Consider the following 17,175-nt stretch of genomic DNA (forward strand, 5'->3'; position numbering starts at 1 on the left):
CGCACACACACACACACACACACACACACTTTCTGGTTAACAGGCACGTACATAAATATCTCCGCTGAACAGACGCTTCATTTCCGGCCCTCCTTTACCTCATGCATATTAAATATCATTTTCCAGAGAAAATCCCTCAATGTCTCGTCTTTGTTGGGCGCAGAGAGATCTTATCTTGATTACCGTATACAGGCTATTACCAAAAATTGGATTTTATCACCGATAACAGTTATTTGTTCAGCAAGTGCTGAGAAACGACGTCAATGAAGACATCAAAGATGAGAAAAATGACATGTATGGCCACCATTTCTCATGTGGTAAAGAGCTTGAATTAATGGTTTCAATTTAGTATTCTGATCACTCGCGCAGAGCGTTACATACAGAGAGATTTTCATAGAGAAAAGCCATGCCGCAGGCCTGGAAAAGATATATTACAACACAGAAGGCAAAGTCGGTTGATTCAAGCACCTATTTACAGAAAAATATACAAATACATATACAAATAACACTCCTGCTTTAACAGATGCTCATTTATTTTTTGATTCATTAAACAAGTTGCATGAGATATCAAGGGCCTGAGGGTCACCAAACTCACACACTTTAGAAATAGCTGTGTAAATTATTGCAGTTATACGTTTTCTTAAGACCGTTTTGAAAATATATGAGCACCTAGTCTTAAAAAAGAAGTCCCATGCTCACCTTTGCAGCTGTAAAAAAAAAAAAAAAAAAAAAAAAAAAAAAATCTGAAATTTGAGCTGGCGAAAAGTATATATAACACAGGAGGATTATGCTAATCGAGGCAAAGTGGAGAGCGGGCAGGATCGATCAAAGGTGACAGCTATTTAGGGAGAAATGATGGTACAGTCATCACAAATAGGGCACACAATCAGAAGCGCATATAGCGCTGAGCACTGTAGCTGCAAACAGGATCACAGAGGAAGCGCGGAAAATGCAATTATAAAATGCATCATTACTCAAAATTAGTCATTCTGTGGCAGCCGCTCATCACGGTTGTAAGCACCGTCATCATCTTCAGCGTCCTATGATCATTTATTGGTTTAAATGTGTGGAGTATCTTAAAGGATAAAGTATTATTTTTAATTAATAGAGGCAGGTTTGTAGAAGTGGCTGAAGTCATATTATCTATGCATTGCATATTCAGCCATGCTGTTTCGTTATCCCTCTGCACAATGGGTGTAATGTGTTCCATCACCGAATCCCGAGACAAAAGTGAACCAAAAAAAACAAAACAAAAAACCAGCACAAGTTGGCTTCTCTGTACAAGTTCTAGCAGGACTAATTATCTCTGTGGGCTTTTCATCTTTTTCATTTCTGTAATTCTCTGTTCTTTCTGTGCCGGTTATAATCTCGCCCCGTTCTCTTTATCTCACAGCTGTACAGTATTACGCTCCAAATGAGCTGGTCCCTCACCCAGCTGTGGCAGAGTGAACGTAGATATGGCAGAAATTAATACCTGAAGAGATATGTCACGTTGATAACATACTTACGTGCAATATGAATGTATTCCCCCGGGAAGAGCCTTTGTTCTCTCCCCCAGCCGAGCACTGACATGAGTGTTTCACGTGTGAATGTTCATGATTTGAATTCAGGGATCTGACACGTTACTCTGAAGTGAAGGGAATTCATTGCAAAATGATTTCAAAATGAGGAGTGGTGTATAAATCCTTATTAAATAATTAACAATACCAAATTAAAATCTAAGGGCTCATAGGTAACCAAAATCCACATTCTGACTGAAAAACAGACCTCTTTTGTGATGCGAATACATATATAAATGTCAAATCGAATTTCCTCGTATCCATTAGTATATTTTCTGCTCATTCTGTAAATATGTATGTAGGTTACATAACCGAGTGTAGATATTATTTAATAGCTACAGCCCAGTAGCGTTGCTCATTTGCATGTTTCAAATTGTCGTCCTTATTTGTGGAATTGTTACATCATCCTCTGTGTGCAACTAATTATCAACTTATTCTCATCTACTTTTCTCCAGAACCTTCTGCTGCAGCTAACGCATTTCCCCAGAGTGATGACTCGAGTTTCAACTGGTTTAAAACAGCACTTTTTGCTGCACATAACAAAAGAAAATCAAGACTATATATTGTTTGGGATAATCTTTAGCTTTAACTTTGATAGGGATGCACACTTGGCTACTGACTGCTTGCATAGCAGCAGAGTACATGCTAATATTTCAATCTACATAAAAAAAGAAAAAAAAAGAAGCAACAGTATTTTGTTGTGCTGGTGTTTTCTTTAAAAGTGCTATATTTTGATACAGTATGTGCAGATATTAGTTTTGTCAACCAACTATAACTATCACTCTATGTATGGCTGTAGATTTTTATAATAAAGTATCACTGATCTACATGTTTTTCCTTTATTTTTCTATGTTGCTTTATTAAACTTCAAAATTCAGTGAAACCCCTGAATGCTCAAATTGATTTTCAAAACATTTCCAGGCAGCCCAGACATGCGCTTGAAGCCTTTTCTTGTTAAGATGGCAGCCACAGAGAGAGAAAAAAAAGAAATAAAAGTGTCTTCTTTTGCGTCTGAGTGGGGTATTCTGGGTGAAAAACAGTCAAGTAGCCACAGCCACCACAGCTTGAGAGTCTCAGAGAGCCATTTGAAAAGCTAAGTGAGTGATCGATGACAGAAGTCAATTATCACCTCGCGGATCTTGTCAGAGGCGGCGGTGCAGGGTGAGCGTCACACACCACCTACCTCTGACTAACAATCAACAACTGCGGACACCAGCCCAGCCAGACAAGAAAAAACACTGCAGGCAGAGTATATGACAGGCAGCCCTTACAATACTATTACCGCCACATGCTCTTATAGTGGGAAGAAAACCCCTATCATGCTTTTTTTTTCTGCATCTTAACAGCACCTTTAAACCTTCAGTAAAAATTTAACAACCAGGCCAAATTGATGCGCTGATTTTTTTTTAAATATTTTAAATTTTATTTCTTAGTGACATGAACCTAAAAGAATGCAAAGTCAGATTTGACAAACAATTACTTTTGTGACGCCGTGTTCAGAACAGCTTGCAGAAGAGAGCGAGGCTTCAACAATGGCTTTATACGGTTATGTAAGAGGGCGGATTTCTCCTGCTCTAATGGGCTGAGGAGATTCGCCTTAACCAAGGGGCTTTGCTACTCAGCCTAAAGGACCTGTGCTGAAGGGACTGGGCTAAATGTGACAGGGACCTGTGGGCCGACAAAAAGGCACCAAACCTGGAGACACTATACGACACTTCAGAAATGAATTTATGCATTAGAAGAGAGTGAGGTGTGCATACAACTTTAAGCAAATCTTACACACTTTTAGATACAATAAACCTCAGCTTTTGAAGTCCAAATAAAAAGCATAAATATATATGCATAAATGTGCAAGCAAAACTATTTCAGTTAAAATTAATATCATGTTAGCCGTTGGCAAAAATCACCGGATTTTGCATTCTGAAAATCCTTTTCTTTGCCTGAAATTTTTAACTGACTTAACCATTTGTAAACAAGAAAATTAGCAACCTGCTCTAAATGGTACCATGGTGAAACGAATAAACCACAACATCTCAAAAACTTTTTTCAATTATCTGAAAAATATTGAACTACAGTAACATTAGTGGAAGGGACACATGATTGTGTTAGTTTTGATTATCAGTTGTGTTGTTCTCCGGGGCCCTGGTCAATTAAAAAGAAATTATTAGTAAGATAACAGCTTGACAGTGCTCCTGGGAAATGTTTGACGTCTGCACATGTCAATGGTTGCCAACAAAACACACATGGAACTCTATTTGTGTCCGCTTGAAAAAGTCACAAGGCAAATGGACGAATTCAAACATGCCAAACTCTCCTTTGGGTCTTAAAGGCTTATTGAACCATTCTCAAGTCTATGTGACAATTGTGCTCCTGAGCCTGAGGTGAAGCTATTCTTCAGCTAGGGGTTGACCTGTGCAGACGTCAGAGTTTTTTTAGGTCAGCTGTCAGATGTAATGGGGTCTTGGTGTGATTGTGGTACGAGTTCTCGGTCTTATTGTGTTTTGTGCGTCTGTGATTGTATTTCCACACACTTGCTGGTTTAAACATGCAAGTCGAACAGATCCATTGCTTACCGTTGACCTCCTGCGCTCCCGCATCTGTGAAAAGCATGCTCATCACCTCTTCGAAGTTGCAGCTGGGCTCAGATGCATTGCTGTCCTGGCCCACGTGGTGAAGCATTCTCTTCAGGACATCATCCAGGGAGGCAGCGGTCTCATCCAGCAGGATAGTGGCCCGCGCCAGGAAGCCATCCAGGTCCCGGTGGGCTCGGATCTCCTCCTCAAAGTTCATCAGCTTCACATACTGTGGAAAAGATGGAATCCTTTCAAAGTCTGAAATAGGTTTATTTGAGATTCCTGTGCTGATTATGCCAATCAGTGTAATTTTAAAAGAATTGCATTGCACATTGTCAAAATGAATCTACCTTAGTTTCTGCAGAATTGGACCTAAGGCATAATATCTTTGGTTTGCTCTATTAAGTCTCATATGTATTTCTAAGCTGAAATATTGTACTATCCCCAACATGCTGAGGCTTTTATATGGCAGTAATGTCTCTGATCTTGCATTTGGGAAATTAGGACTACAACAATTTGCCTGTTGGTCAGTATTAGCCAATAGTCATTTGAGGGGGTCCCGATACCGGATTCATTTAATCCAAGAGCTGGCTGTCAGACCATTGGATGGATTTCTGGCAGATTAAATCAAGCCTAAATCATTGAACAAATCAGAGAAGTGGGCGTAGAATCAGATGTCTGGAACAAGGCTACCAGAATCACCGATGAAAGTTCAAGACTTTAGCCTATTTCATATGGTACAGCAGGTTGAGTGAAACTGATTCCTAAGATCCACGGGTACCACATGGGTACAGAAAAAGACATTTATATCACCAAACCTTTAATTAAACAACTCAAAGATTAAGCCTACGCCACAAGTGTGAAATTGCCCTAAAGTTTCGACCTTTAAGTATCCACCCACAACACCACTCTGAGCCAAATAGTGTCTTTTTTTTAATGCTTCACCCCACGTAAGCTTATCAAACCTGGACCAGCGGTGTCTGAGAATCACCTAAGAGACAGACGGATGGACAGAGAGAAGACCACAGCTCGATTGAGAGCCCAGACACCCTCTAGTCTTTGTTATCATTGATTGTGAGATTGACAGAAATTCTGAAGATGAGCGAATTCCCTGCTGTTCTTTTTAAAATGAAACAAGCACTGAGCAGAGTCCATGTCTAGAGCCCTTGGAGATATTTGTGTATAGAGCTCTATAGATACATTTGATTTGTTTGTACGGTACATCTGTCAGGTTTTGGGTTCTGTTTTGCTTCGGGTCAAGTGATTCAAAAGGTGTAAATTACAAAATAATTTGACATTTTTTAAGATTTATTTCTAGTCATAGGCACCTTGCAAAATGTCTGGTGTTGCGGTCCATCCATACTGTATGCTGGGTACAGCATTGGGAAAGGCATTGGGAGGCTGTGACCATGGGAAATTCATTTAAAGAAAAACAGAAGGATAGAAGCAAACAAACAGAAAATGTGTAATACAGACAAGCTGTTTGCAGGAACAAGGCGCAGCAAACTGAAATCTCTGACAGGCTTGTACTGATGACGTCCAACTCTTGACAGCCCTGGTCATCAGTTTAAACTAATGCCCGCTGGGTGCTGCTTTAAACCCCTTGAACTGTGGAGTTGAGGATCTATCTCCAGTGCAGGAGACAGAAAACAATTAATATTGCTCCTAATTTTAAAGGAAATTACTCTGCAAGGTTGCTGGAATTAAACTAAATGATTTGTATGATGTCTCTGAATGTGATCTACTTAGACAATACTAATATATTAGAGCAGGTATATAGTATCACTGAACACTACACACCATCTACTAATTTCAGTCAGGCTTTCATGCTCACTTGCATTGTTCAGCCTTTACATGTTCTACTGGAAAACATATAGTGTTAACTAGTTTAAATCACAAATTTCACAGAATGCTTTCTAATGGATGTACAAGACATGGTATTTCTGCAAAGGCTCAGACAGCGAGAAGCATCATCTTAGTTGTGAGTTTGGAGTTTTTGAGTCCAATTTCAATTTCGATCCACACATTAGACTAAAATTGTCTTATCATTTTAGGAATATTCCCACAGTATAACTCTCTCTTTCGGGGGCAGTCTCTAAAAAGACGTCTGCATGCCTTCATCACCAGCTGGCTTGATTACTGTAATTTGCTCTTGTCTGGTGGACCCAAAAAAGCTCTGAAATTCAGATATTACACCTAAAGTCCTGTCACTGAGAGCAGACTTTAAAATACTGCTATTGGTTTTTCAACCACTCAACTTAGTATGGCTTGAGTGTCAGATATGTTAATATGGTAATCTCCTTCATTCCTCTGACACTATTTGGTCTCTATGCCAGGTCTTAGTCTCCTCAGATACCTGTCTTTAATTAATAAGCTACATGTCATTACAAGGTGCACCTAAATACACCATGAGTTTAAGAGGGGCACCTGAACGCACCATAACTTTTTAAGGAGCACTGTACACACCAGGAAGGTGCATAACTCACAGGGGAAGGTAAAATGTTGCTGCACCGGTGACTTCAGGGAAGCAGGAGGATTTAACAGTTGTGTTGTTTCTCTGTCATGTCCGTCTCTGGCAGTGATCATGGTGTCTGAAAAAGTGCAGCTGCAGGCTACCGCTTAGCCAACGTTACCTTGTGTCTTTAGCTGCATGCTACCTGCTACGCTGTGTCATCTTTTTTTTTTTTTTTTTCTTCAGATGTACAATAGGAAGCTTGGTTGGAGTGCGATAAAAACACAATATAAACATAGAATTGAAAAAAATCTGCCCCATTGTCACAGATACCTGATCGAGCTATTTGGTTCAGTATTGGCCCAATATCAGATATAAGTATCGTGTCTGTGCATCCCTAATTTCAGCATGATTTAGGTACATTTTAATTGATCGTATTTGTTAAGACTGGTCCTCTGCTTTACATCAGTCTGGATACAGCAGCAGTTGTAAAGGTATCATCACTGTGACATTGCCTGTGCTAAAACAAGAATCAGCTCCTAAGATGGAACCATATAAGGGAGCAAACAGTCAAGATGCATGAAAAGATAAACATCAGCAGACAGCAGTTTCACACAAAATATTCATAATGACAGCAGAGCTACTCAGTTGTCAAGCATACCTTACATACATTGGATTGGTTTTACAAACCTCAGTGTGCTTCCACTGTGCACTATGGAGCTGTGGGCTATTACAGTATGTGCTGTAGGAAAACATGTAGTAGACTGGGACTCCGTATCGGACGATACTCATGACTCAAAATAAAAATAAATCTTGATTAGAACATCTCTAGATGTAATTAAGCCTAGCTAGTTACTGACTACAAAGAAGGACTACATCATTTACAAAAATATTGTTTCTCGTCTTTCATTCAGTGCTCCCACTAAATCAATTCTACCTCCATCAGAGATAACTGCTGCAGACAAAGGACTTGTCTCCATTCTTGTTTTACTAGATCTTAGTGCTGCATTTGACACTATTGACCATTCAATCCTGTTAGAGATATTGGAAAACTTGGTTGGCATTAAAGGAATTGCTCTAAGCTGGTTTAAGTCCTATTTCTCTGATCGATCTCAATTTGTTAATGTTAATGATAAATCCTCCAAGTACGCTAAAGTTAGCCATGGGGTTCCTCAAGGCTCAGTGCTTGGACCAATTCTATTCTCCTTATATATGCTTCCTCTAGGCAATATTATTAGGAAACACTCAATTAACTTTCACTGTTATGCGGATGACACCCAATTATACTTGTCAATCAAACCAGACAAAACCAGTCAGCTAGCTAAATTTCAAGCATGCATTAAAAATATAAAATCCTGGATGACCTATAATTTTCTGATGTTAAACCCTAACAAAACTGAAGTTATTGTACTGGGACCTAAACACCTCAGAACCTCATTATCTAAAGACATAGCTGCTCTGGATGGTATTGCCCTGGCCTCCAGCACTACTGTCAGAAATTAGAGAGTTATTAAAAGAGTTATTTTTGATCCGGATATATCCTTTAATGCCAATCTAAAACAAACCTCAAGAACAGCCTTTTTTCATCTTCGTAACATTGCCAAAATTAGGAATATCCTGTCTCAAAACGACGCTGAAAAACTAGTCCATGCATTTGTTACGTCCAGGCTGGACTATTGTAATTCCCTATTGTCAGGTTGCTCAAATAAGTCCCTTAAGACTCTCCAGCTGATCCAGAATGCTGCAGCGCGTGTTCTCACAAGAAGAAAAGAGATCATATTTCTCCTGTATTAGCTTCTCTGCACTGGCTTCCTGTTGAATCCAGGATTGAGTTTAAAATCCTTCTCTTGACCTACAAAGCTCTAAATGGTCTAGCACCATCATATCTAGAAGAGCTCCTAATACCCTATTGCCCCACTAGAGCACTGCGCTCCCAGAATGCAGAGTTACTGGTGGTACCTAGAGTCTCTAAAAGTAGAATGGGAGCCAGAGCCTTCAGTTATCAGGCTCCTCTCCTATGGAACCAGCTCCCGATCTGGGTTCGGGGGGCAGAAACTGTAATCGCTTTCAAGAACTTAACTTAAAACTCTTCTATTTGATAAAGCTTATAGTTAGGGAGTGAGGAGTTGCAGTGTTCACCTAACTGGCCCACCTGCTTCTCTTCATAATTGTTAGATTAATAATACATAACAAAGTAGAGGGAGGCAGGCCAGCCAAGCCCGATCCGGCAGGGGGAGAGTTCTAAGCCCAAAAAAGCTACCTCTCCTTATGACCTGTCTCTCTTAGTTACGCTGTTATAGTTACGCTGTTATAGTTCTAGACTGCCGGGGGACTTCCTTCCTTCCTTTGACACACTGAGCTGCTCTCTCCTCTCCCTTTCTATTACTATTACTATTACTATTTGTGTGTATCCCGTCCCAGAAATGCTTGTTACTAATCCTAGCTTCTGGGGAGTTTACTCCCCGGAGTCCTTATGTTTTTTCCCCCAGCGTATTTCCTTGGAGAACGTTGGCACCAAGATCCTGGTTCCAGCTGTTGCCGTGGTCCAGCTGCACTCCCTGCTGAGCTCAGCGGTGCCCTGCAATGTCATGCTGCTTCCTGCTGAACCCTGCAGCTTCCCGCTACATCCAGTCACTGTTCCATTATTAATGTGACTATTACTGCCACTGTTCATCACACCCCCAACCGGCCCGTCAGACACCGCCTACCAAGAGCCTGGGTCTGTCCAAGGTTTCTTTCCAAGAGGGAGTTTTTCCTCGCCACTGTCGCACTGCTTGCTTGTGAGGGAATTACTGTAATTGTTGGAATTGTTGGGGCTTTGTAAATTATAGAGTGTGGTCTAGACCTACTCTATCTCACCCATTTGGTGTGCAGTTGTTAAATTTCTTCTCTGATCTACTTTGGGAAGGGCAGAAGTCATTATACCCTTAAACAGCTGAACATGGGGCTGATTCTGATCAGTATCAAAGGATCTATCAGGACACCAAATGGAGTGATTAATGCTCTATGGGGTTCTTCCACTAATATATGTGCATTAGGGGTTAAAATGACGTAAATGCCAATGTTGGAGCGAATGTTTGTTTGGCTTTTGTGATTAAAATATTGGATACTGTGTGCTTTTCTATTATGTATTTAAATCTTGGATGCCAAATTTGTGAATCCAGTTTCTGAACTGTATTGACAGATGACTGCACTCATCAGCATGGGCTGAGTTCCTTGACTGCCAAAAATCACTTTTAAGTGTTTTGACAGTCTTTTTAATGAATTTTAAACTAGTACCTCAAATCAAGCAATCTAATAGGTTTACAGCTGTTATGTAATAACCGCATACCACGGCTATGACGTCTATTGCCTTTGCACAATAAGTGTTACTCTGCGTCTGAGTTACTAACAACCTGAAAGCTGTTGCCACAGAGGGAAGCCGTTGATGTGCACACACACTGTTGTAAAACCGAGCTGGTTTTAAAATCCACAGTATCTCTTCAAGTGTACGCTATATTTAGAATATTTTCATCGCTTTACCTTGCGGTCAGATAGCCCTTTCCGACGGCGAAATGAGGTCGTTATCTATGTTATCTTCAAAGACACTAGGCTCCATTGAAAAGAACAGTAATTTTATCTCGTAGAACACGGAAGTTGCTTGTCTAATGTTTTTTAACGTTAGACCAGCAACGTTAAACGTTTAACCTTTTTTTATTGTATCTATTTAATTATTAATACAAAATGTATTGTAATTGAAACGTTACTATAACTTTTACATTGCCATACATGACTGTTTTATAAAAGCAATAGCTCACTTTAGTAGTCCTTCTGCTTTGCATCCAGCAGAACAACGCTCAGTCACAACATACCAAAGACGTGAGCTAGTGCCTAAAAATTTAATTTAATCAATATTCATGCTTACCTTTCTTGATGTGTTCAGTAACACACAACCGGAGTCGTCAGCATCTAAGGAGCAACAAAACAAGGGGTACAATTACACATCCAAAGTGTGCCATAGTAAAACATCATTATATACTGTATGTATGTAAGCAATTAATATATTCTAGTGTACAACGATTTCACACCTATATGTGTTATATTGTTATATCTCTAACATGTGCTTTCAGCAAAATTACACCATTGGAGCAACAGGTGACAGTTGTTTAAAGGGTAACACATTGTATGACCTACTACTGTACGTTTCAAGCACACTCAACCCAAAGAGTGTATTGCATTTTCACGTTACGTCCTCACAAATAATCTCAGCCACCTGTTCAGCCACACCTAGTTTGCTGCCTCTCTATTGTAATACCTGGGTGCCAGCCAGTCTTGTATAAAGTACTTGAAAGCAATGTTTGAGTAAAAGTATTTTAGCAGAAAATGACTTTGGTAGAAGTCACCTTTTAGAATATTACTTGAGTAAAAGTCTTAACGTATCTGACATTTACTGTACTTAACAAAACTTGTTTCAAAAGTAATTTTCTGATATTAAATGTACGTAATTATTAGAGGTAATCGTAAAAAATAACTTTGATTATGAACTTTATTGTGGCTCCCAAGTGAAAGGACCAAACACGGCATAGTTCGAGAGAGCTGACATCAGCAAAGAGAAAAACGGAAACACAATTTACATTTTTTTTTAATGGAGGAAGAATCTTTCACTCCAACATACAAAAACATTTCTTGCAAATACCGCCATAGGTGTTTAACGTTATCTTTATCACCACCCCATTCACCAAACCTGCTTTTTTGCAGTCTAACAAATTTCTTTTGATTTTATTTTGTAGTAACGAAGATGCTTATGAGAAATGTAGTGGAGTAAAAGTATACACTGTATTAAGGAAATGTAGTGGAGTAGAAGTAAAAGTTTCTAGAAATATAAATAATTAAGTTAAGTACAGATACGTAAAAAGTCTACTTAAGTACAGTAACAAAGAATTTGTACTTTACGTTACATTACAACCCTGGTGCCAGCCATGTAACCATTTCAAAAGATGACTGTGCTGCCCTGTACATAAACTTTTTTTATCCAACATTTATAATTAAATGACTATACCTGTACAAAGTCCATGGTACAGAGATGACAGGAAATGAAGGGAGAGAGAGGAGAGCGAGAGAATGATGAGGAATGACTTGAAAGCGCACCCAATGACTTCAGCTTTTAAACAATATAGCAGCGTTTGTTTCCGAATGAAGTTAAAATGCTTAACGTTGCTTAATGCTCTGTATTTGCATTTAAAAGCATGTTCTCACCAACAGAGCGTTCCTCATTGATGGTGCAAATTCTGAAATAAAGATCACAAGTAACAACCACTAAGCCAGTAAAGAAAAAAAAGCCTGAGACCCTTTTTCTAAAAGTGATGAAATAATCAAGAGGCAAGTCTCTAAATTCTCTCATTGAACAGGGATTGGAAGTTCTCTGCTGATAAGGTTTTAATACACACGTCTGTGGAGCCGAGGAGAGTGCTCTGATAAAGTACAAAGGTCTGGATTTTCCCAGTGTCGAAGAAAAGGGAAAGGGAGGAAAAATCTTTTAGGTTAGCAAACAATAGGGGGACAAACTGAGGGAATGAGGTTTTCAACACACTTCAGTCCCTTAACTAGCAGATTCAGTACCCTGCTGACTCTCATAAAACAGTCCGCCACCGCCGTTACATAACGCAGTTATCGCCGTTTACTGTGGGGAGCACGTTATTAGGTTACCACGGGCTTTTCTCTGCTGCTCCACGTGATGCACTATGTCGGCTCCGTCTGAAAATCAATCAGTGCTTTACTCCTCCCTCCGGCAACGGAAAAAAGCAAGAAAACCCCCCCTTTAACAAGCCACTAAGCCTTAGGAAAGCACCAGGATATTATAATAGCAATACTCCAGCCACAAGTGTACATGTTGGACTGTGAGTCTGCAGGAAAAAGGGGTTTTGATCGCCACCACACCAAACACCTTGCCATCATAAAACCCTACAGGCAGTGGAGGAAGAAAGAGAGCCCCTACCTCTATGATGAGGCGGTGGCAGGGGGCACGTGTCGTGTGCAGTGGATTTGGTTCATCAAAGCCTCCCAATCAAACAGCACACGGCTGGGCTGATCCGCTCCCAGAGGGGATAGCGAGCTGTGGCTCTAATTGCTGTCAGGCTGCAGCCGTAAGGAGATATTCATATATTCATATAAGATTACCTCGTCCCCAATGATCACCTTCTTCTACTGGCTTCTGTGTGTCTCGGTGTACTGTGTGGCTTAAAGTAATCCAGGTGAATTTCAGAGTTGAGGGATTAGGAAGAGAAGGTGTTAAAAAGTGACAACGGCTTTTTTTTCCATTCTTAGTTCCTTATTTAATCAATGTAGCACTACAACTGTTGATTATATTCAGTCAGCCACAAGAGGGTTGCAGGGTGGTGTCTGAGGATGGCTGAATTACTCAATTACTGAATTACAGCAGTAACCGGGGTATGGTCTTACTAGTTAAGTGAATAACCAGGTTCTGCCAGTTCTCCCCGTATACATGAGCAGGGAAGAATTGGGAAAATGACAGGAGTAACTCTACCTCCGGTACAGCAGGTGGCGCCCTGCCAAAACACAACACTAGCTTTTTCTTCCGATGACCTATGTCAACATTACACCGACAAGCCACTAAATTAGTCAAATTGAACAACTTAATGTTTCATTCACGCACTCTTGTCACAGCGTAGGAACGCACAGTGTTCTCGCCAGATGACAGACAACTTGACAGGCTCATTATCTGTAACCAATGTTGCCCAGTCAGTGCCAGGTGAAATTAGCAAGCTACCGTTAGCTAACTAACGTTAACCAGCGGCCGCAGCGGGGGCTGCTCGGTCCATCCACTTTTTTGCAGAGACACAGCGTCGACAGCCCCGGAGATGGACAATCCGTTTAGCCATCTCCCTGTGTCTGCGGCAGGGAGTAAAGCAGATGGACCATTGGTTCTTTTCCTGTCGATGGCCCGCTGCTGATTCACGCAACGCTGTTTTTTTGTATCAATGTTTGATCATAGCAATGACTACAACTCACAGCGCCGACGGATTATTTCCGGGTCACATGTATAAAGTACATTCAGGAATACTCACGGTCACTAAAGGTCTGTTAACCGGGTTATGAGAACTCAGATTTTAACCGGGTTAAGGTGTTTACATGGCGTTTGCGAAATCAGGGTGAATCTAAGCTATATTCAAAAATACTTCATTTTTATGTTACAAGTAAAATATTTTATTTGTCAGATCTTACTCATTGCTAATTGTTAAGTAACACGGAATCCTTGTTTGATAAACACACTCGGAGACGGACTAATACAGAGTTGTCGCAAACAACTGCACCAGGCCTTCTATTTCATTTGGTACAGAATTCATGACTTTAAAGTGGCGCTACGCAGTTTTGGCCATTTCTTCGCGGTTTTCTCGCTTTTTGCTGGCAGGTTTCTCTATAGAGCTCCCCCTTCAGCTTCGGAATAGATATTTGGCAACACTGTGTAAAAACATGCATGGTCAGTCTGACGTTTCCTCTTTCTCGGTTCTTCCGACAATGCTTTCCTAGCTTTCTGCTTCTTTTTTGCTGGCTCAGCCATGACGATAGTGTGAAAAACTCCATCGCTACCTTGTTCTTATAGCTAGCCGGTTCCTGGATGGGGGCGCGTATGTGTGTAGTGCCGTGAAGCAAATTTGTTACATCTCGAAACCTGATATCACGCCATACTTCCTGACGCTGAGGCCAGCGGCTCGCCAAACGAAAGTTGCAAGGGCGGTTTTTCTGCTCACAGGTGCTAGGGGGGAGCGAGACGACCACCATTCAACCTGAAAAGTCCTAACCATTCCAATGACTCCGAAGCTGTACAGTTAAGTTAAATTAAGCTAAAAAAAAAAAAAAAAACTGCATGGTTCCCTTTTAAATTATAAAATTCTTAAATGTTCAATGGAAATATTTGACTTTATTTTATCTTCACGTCCTCTACACTCAGTATACTGCATATCCATGAAAAAAAACCACACACAGTAATCGAGGTAAAGTAATGACCTTGGTCAAAATCTAAATCCTCAAGTTTCCAGTGTGAGGGACGCCTGTCCTTCCTCATGACTTTTCCACTTCAGCATTCAGCCAAATTGATTGAACGGAGATGGAGCCGAGCCCAGGGCTGGCAGATATATAATCATCAAATCAATTCTATTTATTGGGAGCATTAGACAGCTTTATGACAAAGTTCTCCGTAGAGAGATGAATGTTTAAGATCATGTCAAAACGATAAAAAAAACAGCATCCTGGTATTACCAGCTGACAACATTTCAAGTAAGCTCTAATCTTTAAACACTCACTTGATCTTTGTCTGATGCCATTTACACACCAATACTGAGCAAAACGTATTACTGACTCTTCGGCCCTCACACAAGATTTCTGCAGATACTTCTAGTACCTTTGTATGTGTGGAAAGAGTGTAATCTATCAATAATCAATAACAGGGAGAATGCAGATAAAAGAAAAATGACACAATGTATTAGATTACAAGACAACGTGTTTGCCAACTAGCACTAAACACAAACTACAGCTGACAATGATGGGAATATTGTTTAGTTTTTGCAATTATTTGGTCATTAACCTAAGATATTGCCAGATTAAAGTTTTGACCTGATGATGGCGATAGATGAGTGGAACATGAATGTCTGTTTCAAATGTTGTGGCAATTCCTCTAATATTTGTCCAGATAGACAGACTAAAAACAACAAATGTAAACTCGCTAGAGGAACACCAAAATCCTGAGAGTATCATCTGGGAACCATGAATTCATTTTGTGCCAATCCATCTAGTAGATGCGGAGTAATTTCTGGTGGTGTTACATCAAGAAATAGGCAATCAGCAAAGTGGACTATGGATATCTGTACCAAATTTCATGGCAATCCATCCAATAATTGTTGAGACATTTCTCTAAGAAAGAAAGAACCTCGTGCTGGCTCTGAGAAAGACTTGGGATCACCAAACTAAGCAGCCTTCATCCTCTGGGGACCATGAAATGTTTTACAGACAGTAAAACATTTCATAGCAATCCATGAGATATAGATTTGAGATAGTTTCAGACTCCGTTTAGCATGTACTATAGCAGACCAACATTTTCTCCAATAAAGAGCCAAGCTGCACGCATGGCTAAGAAAGATACAATCCCAATGGTCATATATAGTAATATTACATCAGAGGGGACTTCTTTAATCACGCTACACCCCCGACAGAGTGAAGACAAGTTGCTGACTAACAAAAATATTGCTGAATAACCCTCAAAAGATGTATCTGCCTCCTCTGCTGTGCATGAACTTTAGGAAGGGCTTTAAGGCATTTTCTTGAATGCATTTCAATCCCCCCTGTAGAATCTGACAGACTGTTTTACAGGGGTGGGTGTTACGTGTACAGTAGATGAAGAAAGCGTCAGTAACGGCAGAGCACTAGGTTGTCCAATCCAGAGCAGTGTCAGGATCCTTACATAAAAAGCATACTACAGTAAGTTGTCGCTAAATTGCTTTATTTATGGACCTATTGTCGGGGTAAAACTGGCACCTTTTCCTTTTCGTAATGGATTTCCTCTTGAAATACTGTTAAAAGTCAGTACAACAAAAAAAAAATGTAGTCCTTTTTTTTTTCTAAATGGCTCTGCCACAGAAACTTGACATTCAGCACTTTTATTGAACAGTTTGCCTGCATTGAAAAACAAAATGAACCAAGAAATGCATGGTACATTTCCAATAGTTATTCTAAATTGTTTGAGGTTGAATGGATCATTTACTTCTGATGGTACAATTCACATCGTCTGTGTCATCTTATTGGAGTGGTCACAATTTTCCCTTCATTCTGACAATGATGGCGAAGCTCGCCTCATCTTCTGTGCTTTGCGGTTTGTAAGAGACAAATTAGTAGTCACTAAAATCTACTTTATCAATAAAATGTGCCTCTGTTCCTCTTATTTCTAAGTTGGAGCTAGGTTTTAGTTTTGTTTTGCATGTATATACAGGTTTGATGATTAAAAAATTTAAATATAGAAAACATTTGTATGAATTCAGCCAGATGAGCACACAAGCAAGAACAATTCAGTGTTTCAAAGATGAATCCCCTGGATGATGATGGCACTGTGGGAGAAAAAAGAAGACTGCAGTACTTCGGAGGCTGAGCTAGTATTTGGGACATTAAAACAAAAATGCTCTTTATGTAACTCAACTGTTGGAAGCCATTATAAAACATATCTTTAATATGGTGCAGTTAAACATCCAACAGGCACGGTATCATAATGTCAATATTGAATAGTGTCCCAGAAACCAAGCTGGCATGAGACCAGAATTATAAAAGCATCCAAAGCATGACTACGTTTTCTCATGAAAGAAGCCACAGTTAGACATCAGGGGAGAAATGAATTAATTATAACACACAGATGTTTTTGAAATTAGATTTAGGTAGGAGCTGCTGTCTCTGGGTCTGATGTAATCACTAAGCTATTTGCTTTTCCACACCACTGCTTATTTAGCCACACAGGACGTGATTAAAAGTCCTGTTCAGAGTCTTACGCTGGTGGACACATTGCAAAGTGGCTTGCTTATGTGGAATAATACAATAACATAATAATTTGTGA

At 40.0% G+C, this 17,175-nt stretch overlaps 1 protein-coding gene across 4 annotated transcripts in view; it reads right to left on the bottom strand.

The window, feature by feature from the left end:
- Window positions 1-17,175, bottom strand: part of slc4a11 (solute carrier family 4 member 11) — a 146,262-nt gene that overhangs the window by 45,692 nt on the left and 83,395 nt on the right. For all 4 annotated transcript variants that reach the window (XM_028565928.1, XM_028565930.1, XM_028565931.1 and 1 more), the window contains exons 4-5: window positions 10,489-10,532; window positions 4,133-4,361 (exon numbers count right to left, since the gene is read on the bottom strand). In XM_028565928.1, coding sequence (XP_028421729.1) covers window positions 4,133-4,361; window positions 10,489-10,532 — 273 coding nt within the window. The remainder of the gene's footprint in view (window positions 1-4,132; window positions 4,362-10,488; window positions 10,533-17,175) is intronic.

This window comes from Perca flavescens, chromosome 20 (assembly GCF_004354835.1).
Source record: "Perca flavescens isolate YP-PL-M2 chromosome 20, PFLA_1.0, whole genome shotgun sequence".
NCBI classification, from domain to species: Eukaryota; Metazoa; Chordata; class Actinopteri; order Perciformes; family Percidae; genus Perca; species Perca flavescens.